Source organism: Ammospiza caudacuta, chromosome 1 (genome assembly GCF_027887145.1).
Source record: "Ammospiza caudacuta isolate bAmmCau1 chromosome 1, bAmmCau1.pri, whole genome shotgun sequence".
In the NCBI taxonomy this organism is placed as follows: domain Eukaryota; kingdom Metazoa; phylum Chordata; class Aves; order Passeriformes; family Passerellidae; genus Ammospiza; species Ammospiza caudacuta.
In genome coordinates this window covers 16,644,310-16,669,900 of record NC_080593.1, presented here as the reverse complement: position 1 = coordinate 16,669,900, position 25,591 = coordinate 16,644,310, and the positions used below count along the sequence as shown (strand labels likewise).

General features: G+C 37.0%; 1 protein-coding gene across 1 annotated transcript in view; it reads right to left on the bottom strand.

Moving 5' to 3' along the window:
- Positions 1 to 25,591, bottom strand: part of MPP7 (MAGUK p55 scaffold protein 7) — a 146,730-nt gene that overhangs the window by 52,502 nt on the left and 68,637 nt on the right. The window contains exons 5-6 of the mRNA XM_058802274.1: positions 13,003 to 13,080; positions 8,013 to 8,093 (exon numbers count right to left, since the gene is read on the bottom strand). Coding sequence (XP_058658257.1) covers positions 8,013 to 8,093; positions 13,003 to 13,080 — 159 coding nt within the window. The remainder of the gene's footprint in view (positions 1 to 8,012; positions 8,094 to 13,002; positions 13,081 to 25,591) is intronic.

Below are 25,591 nucleotides of genomic sequence, written 5' to 3'. Positions count from 1 at the left end.
TATCACTTTGCTTATTACATGTTGGCTGCTAGTGAGCATTCTCATATTCATACGTCTAAGATGGACAGAAGCTCTGCCCTGGACATGAGCCAAGTTATCATCAGATGGACCTGAGAGCATTTCCAGAGTAACATGGTGGTTGTTACTTAAATATATTCATGCACTATATTCATTCTCCTCCCTTGTATCATTTTGTCTCAATGCTTCTATTATGTTGTGCATTGTTACATGTCAGTTCCTACAACAATAAGAGTGTGCCCCAACTGGTTTCTGATTTTCTCTGCCTGACAGATGTGAAAAATCATGGCTTTTCTTGCTGTTTTTAGAAGGAATATTTCACCATTATATATTTTTTTACTTACTCCATGCAAGTAACATTCCAAAACTAAAGACAGCAACAAATTTTTCCAGCTCTCCTTATCCAGAAGAATTTTCTTTACTTTTTTTTAAAATTATGGGTGCAAGCATAAACGGAAATCGGAAGTCAAGGTTTAAAGTTGAAAAGAGTTACAAATAAAATATATTTTTCCTCCAGCTGGTTGCCAAAAGATGTGATGGATAGCTTCCCAAAGTGGCAAATAATTTAAAGACGCAAAACACTGGGGAGAAGGATTCCAGTCATTTGCCAAGGAAAGTCTCCCAGCACTGTCCCTGCTGCCCCAGCTTCATGCTGGTATGCTCAGAACATCTATGGGATATCTGTCCATCAACCAATGCCATTGAGCCCTCAATGGTCCTTGCCAATTGTTGCAGTCATTTGCATCTATTAATTTGGGGAAAAATAAATATTTCTATTTCCCTGCTGATACTTCACAGCATACCATCAAAACTCAAGCACATTGTTGTGGATTTACAAATTAATGGCATCTGATTTTGCAAGTAAGGATTACATAGGTAACTCTTCAGTTGACATATGAAGTACATTGTACTCCAGCTCACCATATTAATAAATCTAAAGTGATTGTACAGTAAAATCTCTTCATATATGAGCACTGTTTGTACAGTAAAATCTCTTCATATATGAGCACAATTCCTACAAACAGTCCTACCAATACATCTTGCAGATCACTGATGAGTAAATAGCTAAAGATCATGGGAAATTATGCTTCCTAAACTAGTTTAGAATAGATACTGTAGATGCTGTAGTTTGTGTTACCATTTGTAACCATGAGTATTTCATGTAGAGGTGAACAGACTCCCAAGACATGTGCCCAAAGCAGAAAACATTGGTACACCTGGAAATACAGGTCTCTAAGGTGACAGGGCCAAAAGGTCCCCAAGTGCCTAGGACACAGTAGCAGCCCAAATGTAGCTCAGATCTTAATGGACCTGAAATTTGTATTTGAGTTCTTCAGATACAAAACCTGAACAGTTGTAGGCAAATCCCAACAATTTCCAGTGGAAAATGTTGACTTTGCAGAAAACACATAGCTCAGTGAAAAAGCCCTGATGGAAAAATCTTCAGCAGGTCTAATTACAAAGGAAATGTTGGAAAGAAGACAAAGTTTAGATTAACTTTATTTTTTTTTAATTACATGCTACATGAAATGCTTCATGAACTTTTCAAAGCAAAAATGGATTTTGTTTTATATTATTATAGCTCAGTATTTTCTCTCTGTGCTTTGTATGTTGAAGTTCCTGTAGAAAAAAGCCCACAGTTTCCTGGACATTAATTTACATTGCTGAGTCTCATCAGTGACTGTAAGGCAGCTTTAGAAGGCTCTGCTGATAAACACTTAAAATGTTTGCTTTTTTAACAGAACAAGCCACACTTTGATCTGAACAGTCTTTTAGAGCCACTATGCAAGCCTAGTAAGCCTCAGATGGCAGGGATGATGGTATTAGCACTTGTTTATGAAACAAAGGGTAGAATTTACAAATTTCTCAGCAATTCAGGACAGGACAATGTTAAAGGTATGCTTCATGTTCAAAGAAGCACTATTTCTTTTAAAAAAAAAAAAACTTATCAAATACAGAAATTTTATTTGAAAACTAAGAACAAAGTGTCCTGGCCTTCATTATCTGCAGTTTTAGTTTTGTTTAATGCATGGTTCTGTTCTGAAGGAAAGCCAAAGAGGTGAAATTAGATGAAAATATTTACAAATGTAAATTATTTTGTGAAACTGAAAGTCAAGTGTACCACAAATGAATTGCAAATAAAACAGCAAGCTTAAGTCCTACTCGCAATTTGCTGGTGTATGCATCTTTGCCATTTGAAAGCAATTAAACCCCCCACCCCCCAACTTAAAATAAAGGATCTGTATTTTGTATGAAACAGTAACATTCCCAGTCATACAAGTGCAGTTTTTCCTTCACTCTGCAAGTAATCTTAAAGTTAACTTCCAAAATTTTGTTCATTCTATGGTAATAGAAGACGAGAAAAATACTGCATGTCCACTTCTTGCTCCCCTTGGCTATAGGTACATGCCCCAAAGTGACCCAAATACTTTACATTCCATGAGAGACTGAACTCATTCACAGTCCTGTCGGGTGCCCTTGTTTAGGTACCTGGTTTATGTTTCAGACTAGCAGCTGGCAAACCTTCCAGCACACATAAACAGAATTTAAACTCCACTGAAACAGGCAGAACCACCATTGCAGCAGCTTTGTTTTCTCCAGGTCATAAAGGTATAAACATTCTTCAGAGTAGTTTTAGCACAGTGGCATTAACTTTGGAAATAATTATTGTTCTGCCCATTACACCAATGACCACAATGGAGATATTTTATAAAATTAAAAACACACTTAATTTACCCTACTAGAGATTAACTTAAATGGTTAATTGCTTATTTTGATATGAAATGATCACAAATGTAATTGCTGTTCTAAAGACAAAATTAAACATTATTTAGATCTGAATATGTCCCAAGACTGTCTCAAAGTTAGTGTAATTGGGATAATATTGTCCAATGGACTAAGAGATGGTTCTTTCTATAACAGTCTTTTCTGTTCACAGCCACAGCAATAAAGTAAGTGCCTAAAATGTTAAATCCTATAGTTATTTGTTTCAGTTTTTCTAATAATTTTAAAAATAAATAAAAATGATGCTCTTCTGTTATGGCACGATCCCAAAAGAACACAGCTTTTTCCAGCTTGTTAGAAAAGGAACTGAAGCCTAGTTAATCAAGACAGTTTTTAACTAAATGTAGAAAAAAAAATTTGGAAGCTTTAAAGTCTTTCATTCTTAGCTTGATCATCTGTCATTTGTACATCCCCTTTCTTACTGGACTTCTGCCCTGTTACTGACAGATCTACTCTAGTGACACTTCACTTCCTCCTATTTCCATCCCTACTAACAGATAAGACCATTTCACTAGCCTGCTTGTAACATGTTCATTAAATAGCCAAAATTAAATTCCTTTTTAGGTGTATTTTGTGTTAGCATCTTGAATCTCAGTCTTCCAGTTAAATGTTCCAATTTACACAATTGCATGACAATGAAAAATATTTTGTCTATAGAGAATTAAGGAAAAAAAAGCTCAGTGCTCTCAACAGCAATACTTCCTGACTCATAAAAACCCTAAATTTTTATAAAGACACTTCTCTCAATTGCACTGGTACCTACCTGATACATCATAATTTTTAAATTTTTGTCATTATTTTCAGAATTCCGTACAACTCTCCTCTTTGAGAGGAGACATTACTTTTTGCTATCACATAAGTTCCGTAAATTTGGGGAAATGATAAATCACTAAAGCTGAGAATACTTATTTCTTTGTGCTATTCATATTTTGTACAAAAGCACTCACAGGAGTGTCCACTCTTAAATCAGAAATATCATTTCTTGATGTATATCTCAACTATATATTCTAGTCCTCATGTTTAAAAACAGCTTAAGAGTTTAACATGTCAAAGTTAAAATTATGGTAAATAACCAGAACTATAAATGTATTGACATTTACATTGTTGTGTTTGTGTGTGAGGTGCATGGGCACTGTGTTTTGTTGTTATTATTAAATTGCAGTGAAATGTATACCTTGAAGACACAAAACTTACAGGTATACATATTCATGGCCAGGCCAGCCTGCAGGCAGTGCTGTGCAGATCTGGTCGGAATGGTGTCTGGATCTAAGCAAGGACATATTTGGGTGATTTGAAACACCAACAGATCAGCCTTGAGTCTGCCTGCCCAGCTCTCTGCAAATGTATTTTAGATTTCTGAAAGCACAGTTTATGTCTGGTGAAAGGTCTGGAGGTGAAGCCACATGAAGAGTGGATGAGGTCACTATTCTTGTATTTGTGGGGTGCCCCGTGGCAGGAAGGAATGATAAATCTGACTCTATGTTCTTAGAAGGCTAATTTATTATTTTATTATACTATATTATATTAAAGAATATTAAACTAAACTGTACTAAAGAATACAGAAAGGATACTTACAGAAAGCTAAAAGATAATAATGAAAACTCGTGACTCCTTCCAGAATCCTAACACAGCTTGATTGTGATTGGTCATTAAGTCAAAACAATTCACATGAAACCAATGAAACAATCACCAGCTGGATAAACAATCTCCAAATACATTCCACATGTAAGCACAACACAGGAGAAGCAAATGAGATAAGAATTTGTCTTCCTTCTTCTCTGAGGCTTCTCAGCTTCCCAGGAAAAAATCCTGGGCAAGGAGATTTTTCAGAAAATATGATGGTGACACACTACGTCAGTTCAGCCTGGAGGAGACTGAGGGTAGACATCTTTAACAGTTTCCCCATGAGGAGAAGGGGAGGGACAGACATGGATCTCATCTCTGTGGTGACCAGTGACAGGATCTGAGGGAATGGCCTGAAGGTGTGGCAGGGGATGTTTAGGCTGGATGCCACAGGGTGGTTGGGCACTGGAACAGACTCCCCATGGAAGTGGTCACAGCCCCAAGAGTGACACTTGGCTGTATTTGGTCAATGCTCTCAGGCTCATGGTGTGATTCTTTGTGCAGGGCCAGGAGTTGAACTCTGATGATCCTTGTGGGTCCATTTCAACTCAGGTTATTCTATACTTCTATTTCAAAGAGCTAATTTCTGGTCTGCTTAAAAATAACATAAGAGTATTCAACTGGATTTAGGTTCTAGGGTATGGAAATACTATTCTGTTTCTTGATATCTTTAACAAGGTAAAGCAAGATTAAAGAATGCAAACCCTAAGTCCTTATTCAGTGCTGGAAATTAAAAATAATAAGTGTGGCTGGCCTGTGTCCACAGGGCTACACAATTATATTTTAAATCCAGAACGCAAATGAAATGTCTAACACGCAGTTAAACAAATCCACTTGATTTCCCAGAGCTACGTGCTCTGTTCTACTTCCAGAGTTCTGTTTTAATCAGAAAAGATAAACCACAATCATTATTAGTTCATTTAATTATGGTAAGTGATGCCACATTTGAGAGTAGGGGAAAAAAACCCACTCTGTAACTGGATACTTCATGCAGTTTTTAACTGACTAGAAATGCCCAATTTATTTTTCTTTCCTGAAGAAAATGCACCTGAAAAAACCTTGGAATTACTTCTAGGACATTCTGAAAATCTCAGTCTGATAAATATAACTGCCTCAGAGAAACTACTTTCTTGTTTAGAATACTTCTCTGTGGATGAAAATGACAAGCACCACAAATGTGTCAAAGTTTTACTCATCAGATGCAAACACTTAGAAATATATTCAACAAAAGAATTTTGTAATACAGAATCAAAATAATAGAAACATTTAGTGAATCAGACATTATTAGAAACCTCTCCCAGCCTTTCTTGGCCCATTAACCAAACCTGCAAAGTTATAAACACCTTGCTAGACCTGTCCTCTTAGAGGATCAGACTTGTGGAGGCAGTGATGTAGTGCAGTAAACTAATCCCAAGGATCCTTCACCATGCCATAAACATTAGAGCAGAGCTTTAGGAAAGTGGCAGCTCTCCTGGCTCCAGCTAACATTGCTGTTATAAATCTGGTCAGGAGAGGAAAGCTTCCCCTGCAAAATAATGTACAGCCATATTAAGTTAATCCCAAATTAAGCCATATATGTTTTTAGATAAAGTCTATGGAATATCATTGGAAAAGATAGGTCAGTTATCCCAAGAAATTTCAGGTGTGTAAAAAAGAGCTGTTCTAGCCATCATTTTGTCCCAGGAATCTAGAACAAAACCAAGAAACCCTCTCTAGCCATAAAACTAATAGCAGAGGGCTAGAAAAGCTTATGCAAGGTACAGTATAAGCTCAGATACAACTGAAGGGACTAGGGTTCCTCTGGGGAGGAACTGGAAGTATTGAGGAAATGTTCTTCCTTTCCTTTTCTGTCCAAGAGAGAGCAGGGGAGATCAAGAGAAGAATCTCAACTACAGCCTCTGACTGAATGCAGCACAGTCACCTGGTCTATCTGACGGAGGAGGGAGCAGTGGTAATTTACCATCACTCTGAGCCATGTTTGCCATGACATGGCAGGGGGAGAAGACAATGGACAATCAAAATACCTTGCACACCATCAGTTCTTACCCCTACATCACACAAACACCTGCAAGGTGCAACACAAACACCTGCAAGGCCCCTGCAGGGAAAGGAATTGTGTGCCTTGTGTGGGATTAGGCAGTCTGGCCATGCAAGGCTTGGTGCCCTGCAGCTGGGATCTCCCCCTGCAGCCAAAAAAGACATTTGCTAAATTACTGCAGTTGTAACTTAGTTGTAACCACTCTGAAGGGAGGCACTTGTTTCCCTGAAATCCCAGTAAGATTATCACATTGCCTTTCACTGCTACCAAGGAACAGACAGTGAGAGTGAGCGTGTGAGGGAATGAGTGAGAGAAAGCAAGAAAAGCAGAGGGAGAGACACAGTTGTGGCAAAGGAGCTGTCTTCAGGCTCAGTCCATCAAAGCTTCAGAAGTATGAAGCACACATGGACAATCATTAAGAAAATACCTGCAGTGAAGCTTAGGATCTCTGCAATTTCATGCACCAACAATTCCTCTTCTAACATGCCATTGGCATTACTTACCCCTTCAAAGAAAAGATAGCTTGTGGTTTTACAAACTATGGAAAAAGCATCAGTGCAAAAATCATCTAAAAGCAGGTGTAACTGATCTTTACAATTTTGTAGCACTTTGAAGATATCATAGTTTCTCAGGTTTTGAGATCAGTATTTATAGTTAAGATAAAATAGCAACTGTCTTTAAAGGAGTTCCTTTCCACTCTGCAGTTTTCTTTTCAATTTATCAACTGCTACATTTAATTATCATTTCAATATGCATCTAAAGCACTAAGATCTTCTTTCTCTTAACAATGGAAAAAATATGATCCTGTGCATCAACAATGATACATAAGGGAGGTTCTGACTGGATAGAAGGCAGTTTTCACTAGAAGGATAATTAGGAATTGGAAGAGGCCACATGGAAGATTTACAGAATGCTTGTTCCCAGACCTTTATTTCCAAGATCTGATGGGAAAAGCCCTCAGCAACCTGCTGTGAACTCGGTGTTGACCCTGCTTAAAGCAGCACATTGAACCAGACAACCTCCACCCAACCTCAGTGACTCAGCGATTCTACAGTCTACTGTCAGATAAAAGGTATCAAGTTCCTTGAAAATACCACAGAGAAACCCAGGAGTTTTATGAAAGTTTTCAAAATTAGATGTTTTTAAAAACATTATCCATCAAGAATTTTGTTTTGAGTACGAGGCTGCACTCTTTATGCATGATGCAGTTCAATCAATGATATTTATGATTGATCAATGATACCTTTTAGTAAAAGTACAGTTGCAACAAACTTATGAAGCACATGCATTAAAAGATAGCAAAAGAAAAAGAAATTATCTACTTTTAAAAATATCCTTTGCAAATAAATGATTCCTTTTATAAGTACAAGTAACAGCATAATAATTTACAGACAACATTTAATGTGTTTCTTCATCACAGGTATTTCTGATTAACACTGCATACATTCTAAAACAGTACTTGTTAAAGCAGACAAACTCACACACAGCCCAAGAAAGCTGATGCACACAACAATGCAGAATGCACTTTGCAGGTGCAACTCATCCTCACCTTGAGATTGGGTTTTGCAAGGAGTTTCAACAGCTCTCTGATCTCACTGCTCAGTGGTTTGCTCTGCAGCTCCTCAGCCAGCTGGGTGGGAGATTGAATCAACACAAAGACCATTAGCAAAGCGTTGTTTTATCCAGTGCATCAGTGACAACCCAGAATCTATCTTGTTCAAGGTTACTGCTTTCCAGCATGCTCAAACAGAAGCCAGCATGAAGGAAAACACCATCAATCACTGTGCTTCTGTTTCTGGCCCTCAGTGGACCAGATTTAAGCCAGGCCTTTTGGCTCAGTTTAACACAAGTAATCATTTTTGGCAAGGGTGCAGCCAGATCACATTCTGATTTATAGCAAAGGGGGCAAATCCCAGCACTTCATTTAAGTGAATGGTCCTTTGCGTGCAGACAAAGAACTGCTTGTAAAAATGACTGGATCAAACTTTGACACTGTCTATAAAAAACAGTTTCGAATGAGGTGGTGAAATCCACACTGCTTCCAAAAACCCACAGTAGCTGTGCTGTTTAGGACTGGGATAAGAAAGCAAAGTGCCCCTACAGTGCAAGCAATCTGAACTTTTTATTATGTTTACACATACACTGGAAGGAGCTTGTTAAACGTGAAGCAAGTTAATCATAATATAATTTATAACAGGTCATCAGCAATTCAAGCCTGTAAAATGCACAAACTGTGTCCTAACAACAAGATCAGTAATTTATGTTTGGTTATACTACAAAATTGTGGCTTGGTGAACAATAGAGCAGCAGTCTAACTTTTAATCCCATGGCTATTTGGCTCACATCTTGGGTTTTCTTATCATGCCCTTCTCAACTAATTTGGACCCAAGAGGCATATTTTACTGCAAGATTTTAGACTCAAACTATTTTTCCAGAAGAAAGAAAACCTAAAATGCATTTCCCAACACTGAACTTTGGTTTAAAATTCTGAAGCTACATGGCTCATAATGCAAAACGTGACTTCAGATAATCACTTGTTTTTTTTGCATTAAATCAGTATAATAAAAATGTCTCAAAGGAAGATTGGCTATTTGCAGCATGTAATTTTATTTGTCTAACCTAATTTTTAATTTGTACTTTTATTTTGTATATATTTTCAAGATAAATGGATGTATATTTTGCATAATTATATATAATAGATAAATCTAGATATTTGAAGAAGCCTTTATAGACATCAGACATAGTTTGAATACCTTTTTTTCTTTTAACCTTCAAATTAAACAGAGTGTCAAAAATTCATCATCTACAATCCTACAGAGTTTTAACCATAATTCATAGCTAAGAACATCCAGCAAGTATCTCTCGTGCTAATATTAACAATGTTTGTGTCTTAATACCAAAATATTAGAAAACAATCTCTGTAGGTAAAGTCAGGATTAAATACTTTTAGACACAAAGCCAAATATTGAAGTAATCTGACTGCAATTGAGTCTGCATGTTGGAAAAGCCCTGCAAAGCTGAAAATATTCTGTGATAGGAATGACAGCAGGTCTATGACATGGGTTACCTTTGGATCTCTTTTCATTCTTTAGATTATGCTGCTCATACTGGAAAATACAATCTATTAATTTGTGTTTCACTGATGGAGACAAGCAACCACTCAGCAGAATGACCATTTCAGCATTTCTCCCTCAGATGAACTGTGCACAAGTATTAACTCTAGCAGAACTGGTATTGGCTTTGGTGGTACAAATGCAAACGTACATACATAAGGCTTAGAACAGTGAGAAAAAACACTTACTTACTGTTTAAACAGATGTTTTAATCTTACAATTTAGTAAATTTTTTTCAGAGACAATTTAAAACTTGTTTTCTTTCATGTGATTTATACTGTTTTCCAAATATTTTCATTAAGGATTTAGGCACATTTAATACCTTGTGATAGAAGAGGAGGAAAACAAAGATTGAAAGACTAAATTGTGTTTTCAGATTAGCAAACAGATACCACCTCAGCTGTTCTAGACTGGATTTTTATTTGCTGTTATTGTTGTTGTTGTTAAAGTGCTGAGATTTGAAACAGCTACCAGCAGCAGTACCTGGCATACTTGGGATGCACTGACACAGAGACATCTCCTCCTGTGCCAAAGACTGCAGGAAAATCTGCCTGAAAACCTCCATGATCTCTTGAGGGAACCACAACATTTCAAAAAGCTCTTTATGAAAAGCTGCCACTAAAGAGAGGGGAAGAAAAGCAAGGGAGAGGGCTGAATGAGGCTGGTAAGGTGGAGAGCACCAAGGACCACTCTTTAAAGTTTCTGGAGAAAGTTCTGAAACTTCTTTTGCCAGAACAGTTTTCTACCAACCTTGAGGCCTTATTTGCTGTATACAGCTATCCTGCCAGTGATATTGTTGTGGTTTAGGAATGGTATTCTCCAATTTAGTACTCCCACTAAAACCATGCACCACTTTCCCTTCCCTCTCCAACTGGAGGCACAAATGTAAGATCACAGGATGAGGTAAGAACAATTTAATGGAAATGACAATGAGATAAGACAAGGTACTATACTGTATGTATGTACTATCACTAAATAAGTAATAGCAACATATTAATAACAAAAGGTGTAAGAAAATAAATTATTCATATGGAAAAACTCCCTGATAATACACAATGCCAGTTTGCTCTTTCCACCCCCTTTTCTTGACTGGAACAAATCCTTTCTTCCTGGGAAGAGATCCCTTTCACCCTCTCTGAACTGACATGAGGTAGGATAGAATAACCTCCATGTCCTAACCATGCCCTCTCCCAGCCAGTGCAAAAAATTAACACTGTCCTGACTGAAACCAAGAGAGGTGTTTAGATCATTTGCATGAAATCATTGAGCCTTAAGTCACACACTGCTGCTCCAAAATAAGAAGCAAACAGAATGTGTGATAAATTCAGCCTAAAAGTCCCTGAGGGAGAGGAGAGAGAAGGTATGGCAGTTGGGAATATGAAAATGTTTAGAAAATCCTTGCCACAATTGTTACTTCTAAAATTGCTTTAAAAAATACCACAAGAATAAAACCACACTCCTTGAACAGTTGTATTTATGACAGCAGCACCTCAGATTTGGGTTTAAAATCAAGCAGGAAATATCTACTTGCTAATAAAAATATCACCTTCTTTAACTATAGAACAGTTACTATCAGTAGGAAGAGAAAACAGTAATTTAAAGGCTATTGAAATGAAAGTGTGTTTAATAACACACCATGTTAACCAACAAGCTCTCAAATCCCTGAAGTTGATAACCAGTCAGACAAACATGCCAAAAAATGAATAGCACTTTAAACCTGAAATTTCATGAGTATGGGAGGTACAAAGCCCACTGCATGGAATTTTGCTTCCTCAAAACTACCAAAACATAGAAAATCCTGCAATGTGCTAGCCTGAGTGCAGTCCCCAAAGGACATCCTTACCCTATGAGACAGTGCCCATAAAAGCCAGTTCACCTACAAATAATTAATGAAGAAGCAGCCAGAGCATCTATTAAAAACAAGCTGTACATTTGAAGTAGGTAGATGCCTAGACACAATCATGTTCCAACATGTACATTTAAAAACACCACCACATGTACATAATAGTACATTCATAGGGTTAAAAGCCCCAACCTGTCTAACTGAGGAGTGACAGAGTACTTAAATTTGGAGATTTCCAAAACCATACATTTTAAATGGGTCTGAACAAAGAATGAGATTGCTCAGCACTTCTAAAAGTATCAAAAACTAAGTTTTGCATCCAAAAATAAGAAATTATTTTTATGAAGAATTTTAGCCCAGAGATCCATAACACAAATATTAGCAAGGATTATTAACATGTCAGCAAGAACTTAATGAAGAGAATTTCAACCAGCTTTCTAATTTTCAAAATTACTATCAACATTCAAAGCTATGTGAAGGTTAAAAAAATATTACTAGTATATGCCTGATGTCAAGGCTATGCATTATTATAGTTGGTATGTTACAGGATATAGCTCTCCTCCTACTGAAACATGATTAAATTATCATGTATCCTTTTTTCAATAGTCTCAAAAAAGTCTAATTTAGTTTTTTGTTAAAATGCTACCAATCTAAATTCACAACTTTTAATCATAGGTAAAATTTAAAACCCAAAATCTATTAATTATATAAAAAGATAGTTAAGATTTTAAAACATCTATAAAGTATGTGAAGTTTCAAACATGCTGTATTGGAAATGGATCCTAACACATATTGCCTTTTCCAAAAAGCAACCTGACATCATCAATTGCAACAAAGATTTCTGGATTTCACCTAAACCACAGTTTATTAAACATTTCTCTATTCTGGCCTACCTCAAGGTTCAGTCATAGTTTATACAGGTGTGTTCACAATTCATCTGAATCCTAGAATTAACCAAATAGCAAGAAATGGCAGGTTGGATTTTTTTCCTTGAAAATAAAAATTATAGTAACAGGAAATTAACTACTCCATCAATGCTGACCACTTTTACAATTTATTTTTTGGTTATGAAGGTAATTTGGAAGGCTCCAATATCAATAAATCACTACTGTACTTTTTCTTAAATAGTTTTGATTTTTTTTCAACATACTTCCATTCTAGGCATTTCATATGCTTCATTTCTGTAATATTATTTGTCATTTCTCGTGTTCTCTCAGCAGTGCTGCTATCTCATTTGTCTTTATTTTTCCAAAGCATTCCTCTTGTCTGTGACTTTCTCAAAACACTAACAGTTGACAGGTTTTTCCCTCCCAGTAGAGTTCCAACCTGTAATTTTTATTGCTTAGTTACTAAAGCAGAACAAGAGGCTACCTAGATACAATGTTTTTATAACATGCAAGTGAATAAAAATCAAAGTAATATCAGCAACAAGCCCAGTGATGACAGAAGCTTTGGAAACCTTTGCAGCTTCTTCTGATTTCAGCTCAGAGGATTACATTCATATGTTTGCACTGTGAAGAGCTCTGCTTGCAGACAGTTTTTTAGTAGACTTGGTACCAGTGATCTCAGCAGGGGACACTTACATCATCTGCCAAGGCTGCTGCACCATGGAGTATGGGCATTGGGTTCTGTTTTTCATAATAATGCAGTTTTTCATGAATCTGGAAGACAATAGTACAAAGTGAGAAGTTTATTTAGCAGCATGGTACAGAATAACCCTGTTGAGTCTGTTGACTGTCAGTAACTAAACATCCTTATAGTAACCTACAGGCAGCAATCATGTAAATGCAATTCATCATCATCCTCTGTTGAAGTGCTAAGAATATGAAATCAGATGGAAAAAATGCTCAGTATGCAGACCAACCCACAGAAAAACTAAACATTTGTGATTTTTCTCTCCTGGCTTTCTCTGTCCATATTTCTAACATATTGCTTCAAGTATCAATTACATTTTATATTGCTGCTGAAAACACAAAGCATAAAGTGTTTATCCCCAAGATGGATATAAAAAGCCCTGTAAATTATGATTTATGAAGTGAAATAATAGCTTGCCACCCACATCTTGACAGACAACTTGATGGAGCGGCTGCCATCATTAAAATAATTCCGAAACAAGGGCAGAGGAGTGCTAATATTAATTCTAACACATCTGAGACAAGGAGGCAGTCCTACAGCAAGTTAAGGTTTTTAATGAATAATTATCAACATTAAAGATGCACTGTGCTTTGGTTCTTCCTAAAAGGGAAAGGATACACCATTATTTAAACACCACCCTGCTCCCTCCTCCACAAGTTATACATTTCAAAATTTAGATTTTTTCCTGTATGAATGCTTTTAAAACCAAAGGATTTTAAGACTCCTAACAAGTTTCTTTGTAGCTGTTTCAGAATAGCATAAAAGACTATATTAAACATTTAAGTTTATCAACATTATTTTTTTTGAAGATACGTGGATATACTAATATCAATTAAAATCTAAAAAAAAGAAGACAACAGTAGTCTGAACTAATGTAAATATAACCCATTCTGTGCTTTAGTTCTGCTGTTCTGAAGGAGGCATGAACTCCAGATGGTTGGAGGAGTTGCAGAAGGAGCTAAATCAGGGACTTCTGTGCTTGGCAAGGAGGGGAAAACAAGGTCTGGCAGAGGCCGTGGGGTGCAGAAATTGGCTGGGGACTCGCTCATGTCCTTGGGAAACAGGATCCCCAGTGATACCCAGCACTCCCCAGCACACTGCTGGGGGAGGAGCAGGACAGATGCCAGACAGCACAGACAGATTTAAAGAGCAAGCAAACCACTCTTTCCACATTGAAACTGCTCAGAGTTGACCAGATCATCTCCATTTTGCACCAAATGTTCCCTCCAGCCTTCCCCACTTCTTCCACATTTGCTTTTCTCTGCTTACTTCTCCCCCAGCAGCACTCACTCCTCTCACTGCCTAGGACCCCCTCACTCTTTAATTTAAAGGTCATTCTTTAAGCCCATTCTTTTTAATTTACACTGAACTTTCACAAATATGTCCATAACAAGGTAATGCCATGTCAGTGACACTTGTGCTTGCCATTTTTCCTGTCTTCTGCTGTGCTTCATAACCCTAAGTCCACATCTGTTTTTCCTCATTCAGTCTGTACATTCTTCGAAGTGAAGAACATGTTAATACAATATGGCATAGCAAGGTCTAAGTCTTGATTGATTCCTTCATCATTTCTGCAACTTTAACAAGACTATTTCAGTATGTCATTGGTTAAAGAATGCTGAAGTTCTGACATATCATGGTTAATTATGAAGGCACTACAGTCACTTAATTTATAAACTGTAAAATAATTTGTTCTAATCTGGAAACTACATGGAAAGCACTACTGTCTCCAGAAGATGAATCTGAATTTTGCATTGCTTACATTGTAGACATTATGTACTCAGCAATTACTGAGAGTAATTCATACTGGATTTCACAAAACTGTAAGTGACCAAACAACTTCATATTTCTAGCTCACAAAGCAGAGAAACTAAACAAAACAAGGAGTTGCAGCTCCCTGGGTTTGGCAGAAGTTTGTGATTTACTTGGACTGTTAACTTGAACAACTAAAAGGCATAGTAAATCAAAAAGTCTCAAAACCATAATTTTTGATTGCTTCGATAACATCTTGATTTTATCCAGATTGAGCTTCTGTCAACTCTGAGGTCAGAAGCAGTAGTCTGCATTACCCCCCCAGTTTCTCAAAGAAAACAGAAGAGCCACTGCTGATTAAGCTTCTTTTATCCTGGACAACCTGTACATATCTTTAATACTGAAATAAATAAAAGGAAAAAGTCAACCAAACAAAAAAAACCAGTCGAGATAGCCTTGCTTAACCCATCTTTGAGAAAAATGTTACACAATTGTAAATTCAGACAACAAAAAATAGGTTTTCAAGATGGCACAGTGTAACCTGAACTTGTTATTGGCTCTGTCCATAGCCAGAAATTGCAGAAAAGACTGAAAACAAATTTTTATTTTCCCAAATATGGATATTGGATTCCAGTTAAGCATTTAAGGACAATCATTTAGGTCATTAAGGTCAATCATTAGTGAGGAGTTGTGGAGAGTAACTGCCTAACCAAAAAAAACCAGAAGCTAAACAAGTAAGCAGGAAAATTTAATTGCTACTAGACAGTTCTAGATATTTGCTTTTTCTACATCAGGTTGAAAATTTTATTAATTTACTGTACTAGCAATAAAAGAGTGACTCTAGAGATAATCATTTCATGGTCTATGGTAACAGACACTGCAACTTCAGCACACTTCCATTCAAGATGCAATACAGAATGGGTTTTTCCCTCAAATATCTGATTTGACAGTAGTTTGCCTTCTTAGTTGAATCTATTTTTAAAATCAGATCATTAGATGACAACATCTGTCTTCCACATCTTTGTAATTTAAAGGATATACCTACAGAAATGAAAAACCACTGGTGCACCAAGATGCAATCAATGTGCAATACAGGGATTATCTTTCATATTAGTATAAAATTACCACATACATCATAAAAAACAGTTACCTCACACCTCTAACTTCTGGATCAGTAATGTATCCATAATGCATGCAGCACTTTTATATAATATATTCCTGGATGCAGTAACACAGGAGATTTAGAGCAACTCCACTGATAACGCAAAAATTTCAGGGAGGCAAAAATGTATTTTCAGACAACTCCTTCCCTCCTTGTGTCTAAAATTGTATTGCAAGATTATTTGTTCCACAATTTCCCCCATAGATCACAGCACGGCTGACCGGCCTCTAATTCTTCATGCTGTATTTTTAGGCCTGTTTTGAAGACAAGTACAGCACTTGCCTTTTCCTACTCACTGGGCACTAGGTCATCTCTGTTGTCTTTCAAGAGTGACAGAAAACATTTGCAAGCTCACCTGGTAGCCTTTGAATCTGCCAGACTTCAGGGTGATGAATGACTGCATTTATGATAAACACCTTTAGAGAAACTACTGTGCATGCAGCCATATGCTTTGGCAACCTCCCCACATGCTGTCTTTCAGTTAATTATTTTCCCAAATACAAAACTGTTACATCGTGCTAATACATACACGCCAAGCACTGCATTTCCAAATTTCAATTCTTATACAAATAGAATTTGAAATTTGAATACCTAGATTAAGTGACTACATAGATGAAAATGAATAATGTCAAGTAGCCAAACACAGAAATGAAAAGCAAAACAGGACAAGGTGGTGCAAATAGTTCACCCCTTTACAAACATCACTCAATGCAATTCAACTTTAATAGAAGTTAAAACCACTCTGGAACACTTTCAGAGAAGTATGAGAGAGGATTCAAAAGTAGAAGCAAGAGCATTCACCTACTCAAGATAAGATGTGTCATATTTGTGGCCATGTGTTTGAGCTTCAAGCTAAAGAATTCTATTTCATACAAAAGGCAATTTTAGCTTGCAGTGTGATACTGGATGTCCAGTAATGCTAATACCATGGCCTTATTTCTACTAGAAACTTAAACAATGTATGGCAAATACAGGAGTGTGTCGTGCTTAAAAGTAGGAAATAGAGTACATCTGTTTCAAGTTCTTCTGACATTTACATGTAAAGCCTCAATGCTGAAAATCTCTTCACAGATGAGACCAAGTCTGTCAAAGCAAGAATTATATATTGTAAATAAAGCATAAAAAGCTGCTCTGCTGAACAGATAACTAAGTTGTGCGTGGGTTTTTTGTTTGTTTTTTTTTATGACTACCTATTCTTTTCACTGTAGAGTAAGAAGATCTATGAGGTTCTGCAAACACTGACAATCTACTCTGACATTACGCCCCAAGAGGGAAAAATAATAATTTGCAAATTAATACAATTTTTAGCACATGTGTAAGCAAGAAAAATTGTTTCTGGATTTTCCCAGAGAGACTGAATTAAGCTTTCTATGATAAACACAGTAGTGTCCTCAGCCAGGACTATTTCAAAACCCAAGAGGAGCTTTCTAAGTCAGAAAAATAAGAATCTTAAGCAAAGAGTCCTACAAAATTAACTTAATTTCTCCTTTTAGATTTCTTCATTTCCATGTACAGTTCTAATATCATATGATTGAAAATAAAACAGGGAAGTGGGATAAGCATGTACCAAATGTGCCAAAGAGTTAACAGAAGACAAACTTAGTCTTTTTGACAGAACAGTTGGCATAGGAAAAAAGTATATGTTAAAATACAATATGCAAACACTTGTAGCCCAAAAAGCACTGGCCATCAATGAGCCACACCAGCACATCAAGGACAAGAGCTGTCACACACATCGTGTGAAAGAAAATGTTCTGCCAACCACACAAGGGTGTCACCAGCTACTCAGACATGTCAACACCTCTGGGTAAGAGCTTTTTTTATGGTAATGACACCTTCCTGACAGGAGGTGCTGAAGAGGATCTCATGAGCATGTGAGTATTTGCACTGACCATCATTCTGGGGCAGACAGCAATTCTAGACGAGAGTACTTCTCCTTCTGAGAAACATCAGAAGCTCACACCCTCTTATGAGTTGTATAAACATTCCCTTACTTGGGTTTTATTTCATGAGATGAGATATCACTCAGCATAAAGATACTGTACCTGCAAAATTCATTTCAGCACCACATCATACACTGGGGTTTTCCTCTGGACTATCCTAGTCTTGCCTGCTGAATACACATTAGCAGCCAATGTGCTTGTTGACTTTCAGCAGAAAGGAACCCATTTCATATCCAGGACTGCTGATGTAAAACCAAAGCAGCAGAAGCTGAGAAGATGGGAAATTGCTTTAAAAATGCACTGGTGATCTGAACTAGAATATCACTATGAACACACACACAAACCATCAAGATGAGTCTAGAAGACAGGCATTGAACATATTGCTGCAGGAAGTCCATAACAGTTGGGAGAACATCTCCTCTAACTGCTCTCTTCATTGTATTTTTCGCCATATATTGACTGCAAGAGTGTCTGAAAGCAAAGCACTGACAAAAGCCATGAGCTGCTGCATTTATTGGCTTAGTCCCTTACACAGATGCATAATGGAAGACTCTTGCATGCAGAGAAGCTGTTAACTGTCCACCGAAGTTTCAGGTTCATGCACATTTGCGAAAATTTATTTAATTCCACTAATGGCACCACTACAAAGTGGTGCTACTACAAAGAAGAAGCCACAGCAGATTAAGGAATGAAAAAAGAAAGCATAAGAAAAACTGTTGAGGGAGGAGTAAGCGCTAGTTTTGGCTTAATCTGCAGTTCGTGTTCTGCATCTGAAATACCTGAAGCAAGAGAAATCATTCCAAGGCACTCATGACCGTAAAAGACACACTTGTGAATAGTTCCAACATTTACACAGTGAGATTTCAAGACAGGAATTAGGGTTTTCACTAATAGTGTGACCTTAACTCTGGGATTTAGACTCTTCAGGCCACTGTCTAAATTTACTAGCAACTTTGAGTCAAGGTAAAATAAATAAGCAAGAACAAAAAATATAAATTATGGGCTACCATGAAAACAAATGAAAATAACTACTAAAACCATTCAGAAATGATAATTACACACTCTCAACTCTGCTGAAAGAGAATACATATTTTGCTTGATGTAGAATTTTAATTAAAAGATTGCTTAATTCCCTTCTTTTCTCCATCCAGAACCATACTGTATCACATGAAAGTAACAGAAAAAGTAGCCAACTCTTTGATTTACCTTTATCACTCAGTGGGAAGCTTTGGCACACTAAGGAACTTAAATACATGAACAACTCTGCAGAGCTATGGCATGATGAACACAAGGTGTAGGAAAACCTAGAACACATACAGCCTTTAAATCACATTCTAGTCATACAACTGAACTGCAGCTAGAGATAGAATACTGCTAAGAAATTAGCATCGTGTATTTTAGAAAGCAGAAACAAAACAGAAATTAATCAATCATAGCTAACTATTCAAAGTTTGTAATAAGCATTTCAATCCCCATAGTAACAATAAATTGCCTCAAATATAAAATAAGTGATTGCAGAAAGACCTCTGAGAGAGTGTCACAAGAATCAAAGTATGCCTCAGAAGGCTTTTAGATACTTAGAGATCTTCATTTGCGCCAATTTGTCAGAGTAAAAAGTTTTAGCAAAAGAGATGAGCAATTCTCCTTTAAACCTTTTTTCCAAAAAGCAGAAGCATGAACAGTGGGATGTGCCTGCAGATCTGTGTCTCAGGGCTATGTCTTGTAATATTTCTAATTTAGAATTTCCTGTATTCATGCTAGTGTCACCAAAGAATATGAGAGAAAATGAATAAATACCTCCACTATGCTCATATACCGTGAGTTCCCTTTAGCTGATGACCAAAGAGAGCCTTTAAAACTGAGGCCCATTAATCCAGCACTGCCAAGTCCACCACTAAACCATGTCCCTAAGTGCCACATCTACACATCTTTTAAATACCTCACAGATGATGACTCAACTACCTTAGGGGGCAGCCTGCTCCAGGGCTGGAGACCACCCCTCAGTGAAGAAATTTTTTCTAAAATCCCACCTAAACCTCCCCTGGTGTAACCTGCGACCATTTCCTCTGGTCCTATTGCGTGATACTTGGCAGACCCCAGCTTGACCCCAGCTGGCTACAACCTACTTTCAGGTAGTTGTAGAGAGCATAAGGTCTTCCCTGAGCCTCCTTTTCTCCAGGTCAAACTCACCCAGCTGCTCCTCATCAGACTTGTGCTTCAGACCTTTCCCCAGCTTTGCTGGCCTTCTCTGGACATGCTCCAGACCTTCAATGTCCCTCCTGATCTGAGGAGCCTAGTACTGAATGCAGAATTTGAGGTGCAGCCTCAGCAGTGCCGAATACCAGGGCGTGATCACTGGCCTGGTCCTGCTGACCACACTGCTGATGACCCAGACCAGGATGCCGTTCTTGGCCACCTGGAGCCTTGCTGGCTCACATTCAGCTCATGTCAGCCAGCACCCCCGGGTCCTTTTCTGCCAGGCAGTTTTCAGCCACTCTTCCCCCAGCCTGTAGCCCTGCGGAGGTTGTTGTCACCCTTGATGCCCTTGTCCAGATCATTGATAAAGATATTAAATGGAACTGGCCCCAGTACCAAGCCCTGGGGAACACCACTGGTGACCAGTGACCAGGTGGATGTAGCTCCTTTCACCAACACTCTCTGGGCCCAGCCATCCCAAGTTTTTTGCCCGGCAAAGAGCACACCTATCCAAGCCATGGACAGCCAGCTTCTCCAGGAGACGCTGTGGGAAATGTTGTCAAAGGTTTTATTCATGTCCAGGTAGACACATCCACAGTCTTTCCCTAATCCAATATGCAGGTCCCCTTGCCACAGAGGGAGATCAGATTGGACAAGCAGGATCAGCCTTTCCTCAACCCATGCTGGCTGGGCCCGATCGCCTGGGTTATCCTGCAACTGTCCTGTGATGATCAAGACAATCAGCTTTGTGACCTTCCTAAGATCTGAGGTCAGGCTGACAGGTCTCTAGTTCCCTGGATCCTCCTTCCAACCCCCCTTACAGACAGGTGTCACATGTGCTGACTTTCAGTAACTGGGACATCTCCAGTTAGCCAGGGCTGCTGGCAAGTGATGGAAAGGAGCTTTGTGAGCACTTCTGCCAGCTCCCTCAGTTCTCTGGGGTGGATCCCCCCGGCCCCACAGACTGGGGTGTGTCTAAGTGGCGTAGCAGGTCACTCACCACTTCCCCCTGGATTACAGGCCTTCATTCTGACCCTGTGCCTGTCTTCCAGTGCAGGGCTTGGGAACCCACACAACTGATCTTACTGTTAAGGACTGAGGCAAAGTAGGCATTAAATACCTCAGCCTTTTCCTTGTTCTTTGTCACTATGTTTTTCCCCACACCCACTAAACGATGGCAATTCTCCTTCTCCATTTGTTGCTAAAAGGAGGTAATACAGTAATAGCATTTGCTATTTTATTTTTGCAATGGTAAGCAAAACAGATTAAATACTGGCTACAAACCCAGTTATTCATGCAGAGCTTCTAAAAATGTTTATTTTACTTTTTAAAAAATTCACTTTGAATTCATTGTTCCTTATACAATAAAATAAAGGTCCTATTATATGAGATTTCACAGACTTGATTCAAATGGCTCTTTTTTTGTCAGTAATAGGCAAAGGTTTTGATGACTTTGCTTATAGGAAAAGGGTCCCTAGATAGACAGAGGAAGTTCAGACCAAAGCTAAACAAGTTGCACTTGCTCCAAAATAAATTTCCCTGCCCCTTTAGAGCCAAACAGTCTACATGGCTACTGTATACAGTATTTTCAAAATTGTTTTTCTGTACTTTTAACCCCAATTCCAAAGGAAGGAGCATCAGAACAATTCCAAATTTGAATGAAACTCTTTTATGTGAGCTAAGGACATGAGGTCCTTGAACAGAAAGAACAGAACATCAGACTTTTTTTCCTTTGAAACAAGCAGTCTTCAAACTGCAGTCCGTGGATGCTAAAGATCCCTACAATTTTAATGCACTGTGCTTCATAAATACAATTTCAACAAAATCGGGGGAATAAACCCATCATGTCCCAGTCTCAATAGTACCAGTCCAAATTTGATAAAAGTATAGCAATTCTCTTCTCCAAAAGTACACACTGACCTGTTGTGTAAACACACGTTAAAACTGGTAAAATTTTGAGGGAAATATTTCATTAGAGCAACACTGAACTCAAGATTCCAGGTCTCAAATTGCTCTTCCCAGATTATGGCCCTTCTGTCTATACACTCCCACTTTGTTGCTCCCTCCTCCTCCCCTCAGTATTATTACTTTAATAAAAACACTTTTCAAATTGAAACACTCAGATTTAAACAGAAGACAGAATTTGAGGTGGGCTCATGTAAGTATCATGTAAGGATTTTTCTCCCTTCCTTTCATTAAGAAAATGATAAGGGTACATCATTCACAACACAATATACCAAATCTTTCATTAAAGATCCTGACTCAGCTCTCAGGAAATTTTGTGCAGTACTACAGACAGAGCAAACTGAACATGCATACAGCAAAACTCTCAAAGTCATATATAAAAGACTGCAAGGTTCAGTGGTAACAGTACTTAGAATTATAACAATTTTTTATCCAAATATTTATAAGCACATTACCAAAGGAACTAAGCATCAATTTCCTCATCAACAAAAGGAAGACAATGACTAATCACATACAAAAAGTGTATTTAATTTGAAACCAATACTACTACAATGACATCTCTATAGAAAAAAGTATTGTAATCTTACATTTTTTGATATTTCAATTACTGATAGTGACACACATACCACCAACTGCAATATTTGTTTATATGTCAACTATATCAGGAAATCTTTATTTCTAAGTGACTTTTAAAATATACTTTTACTTAATGCAAGCAAGAAAGGAATTGTAACTCCTATTGAAGATCTTCAGTGTTGAGGAAGAGCACACAGAAAAGTTGCATAGTTTTAACAAAATAGAGATGGAAACAACATTTACTGCAATAATCAAATAGCTGTTTATATAATGATTCTAAATAAAAACTTGATGAAAAACATTGAATTCATGACAATAATGAACTAAAAAATAGTTCAAATAAAAGTTAACAAATAAAAAAATAATTTTTTAAAATAAAAATTATCAGAAAAACACATATACCTGTCTCTATTATTTCAAGCCTAACTTCCAAAAATAAACTTTGGAGTTTGTTCTTTCTTGAAGGGCATCTTTCATTTTTCTCACTGAAAAATCTTCTTTTCAGGTATCACCTGACTGTGTCTAAGTAATGCAACAAAGACTTGCAAAATGTATGCCTAACTAATTTGAATTACTATGTATAACAAATAATCCAAAGAACTGATCTAAAACATCAGAAATGAAAATCTTCAAGTCTTTGCATTGGTCAGATTTTAAGAAATATAAAGGTTTCTTCAGGTTTACAGCAAACCTTTTTTTAACAGTGCAAATATAATGTTACTGTTTTATGTAAAAAAGTGTTTCTCCTTTTAAGGTCTGGTGTTGGTTTAAAATTTAAAGATCTTTATGAATTTGAGAGGAGCAGTTTTTTCTTAGAAAAATCAGAAAAATATAATCATTCTTTGATCCTGAATATCAGATTTGAACACTTCAAATAAAAAATTATCTAAAATAGGTATGCATAACTATACTGTTAAATATGAATGCAAAAAGGAAAGAAAAAAGACTGGAGATGCTGCTGAAATGTAAAGAACAACGATCACATCAACAACTGACTGCACTTTAGAAACTATCATTATCTGAAATCCTTCTAAGCAGAAAACATACAAACAACAGCACTCAAATTACAGCTGAGGGTCACCTGGGAAAACAGCAATCCTGAACTTTTCATGACATGTGACTGAGTTTGATTATATGCAACTTTTTAAAACCCAAAGCAATATTCCATTATTTCCTAGTGCTTTATGCTGGTATGTTGGTTAGCAAAGAAAGAGCTATAAAGTGAATTCAAACAAAAATTTACAATATTTTCTGTGCCAATACTAATAATAATTTTTGTTACATTACTCCCAAAGTTCAAGTCAGAGGACTGAAAAGGTAATTTGCTAAGATTATGGAGAGAGTATATTAAAAGAAATTAAATTAAACTAAATTAAAAGAGCACTTTTCTAAATAAAAAGGTAACAGGACAGGTTTTAAATGAACTGTATGGTCCTGCTTTGTCCAATAAATACAGTGGAAAAAGAATCTTCAATGTGAGACAGAAGTGAAAGATTAGAATTGTCTTTGCAAATCTGCTAAGAAAGTATAGAAACACTGTGCAGTAAGAGCAGGTCCCCAGTTCACTGCTAATAAACTTCCTTGAAATCTAAGTTTAGGATTTAATTTAGAGGCTAGAAACAAAACAAGTATGTGCCTAGATTTAATACTTACCTCAATAATACCTCAAATGTCTCAATGTTTTCTTTAAAAAAACACCTACACTTATATAAACATTAAAAGGATCTAATTCACCCACAAGAATGTTTTTATCTATAAATGTTCTGCTTTGTAAATTTCATTTCTTCTGATACTACTGTTTTTAAACATCACAAATTCAAACTGATATTTTTATTTCATTATGCACAACAAAATTTCCAGACTTTTTCCAAAAGTAACTTCCACTGTTCTGTTAACGATATAAATCCAAAGGAAAGAACTTTTCTAACCCTGCTCTCCGAGTAAACACAATTCCAACAGAACGACAGCTAAACTACTTGTTTGATTGTCAGATGGTTGCTTTTTTCAGCAAGCTCCATTCCCCACAGAATTAAGATTCTACAGAAATGCTAATTAAGTATTAATTGAAGAAAACAGGATTTGCTGCATACAGGCTAAGACACTTCAGCATAGAATTGGGCTTTTTCAGTTTTACTATTCAAACAGAGACTGCTAACTTTAAATCATGAAGAGCTGGGTTTATTCCTGCTTAGTACAGTAAACATCATCCTCACAGTCTGTACTCAATGCAAGCTAGTCCAAGATGGAATTCAATTCAGGTTCACTGAAGAGATCACTTCTGTGCAGCTCAGAGTTACAGAATTAACCCATTCAATGCCCAAACTTCATTCACAGACATGGACATCTATGCTTTAAGCTAAAATTAAATACATCTATACAAATATACATAGATATACATTTATCAATTAGCACCATCTAGTGGGGTCAGTACAATTTATGCAATGTGAGAAATACACAGCTCACTTTCTGCTTTTTCTACATCCTATGCAACATGTCGTGACACAGAGCAGGTAATGTAATTAATAAAACTCAGATGCAAAGACCAAAATCAACAAAGACCAACAACAACAACAACAACAACACAAAAAACCAAATAACTCAGAAGATTATGTTTTTCCCTTATAAATTACATTTGAAGAAAAACACTGACATTGAAAGCTGCATGTCCATATATATGAAAATTTACTGATAGGAATAAAAACCCCAATATTTTAGACATTCATACACATGCAAAACACAATTACAATTAAATTAGTATTTTCTATTCTTAGTCTTTTGCTTCCCTATCACATGCCTCAAGAAAAATCTGCCACTCTTTAAAAGAAGCTACTCTGAAGCATCAGATAATGCAAAAATCCGTTTTATTTAAGACCTCCATCATCACAGCAGAATTCTGCTGTAAATACAACTTTTGATAAACCTGCATCAAAGTCCCACAAACAC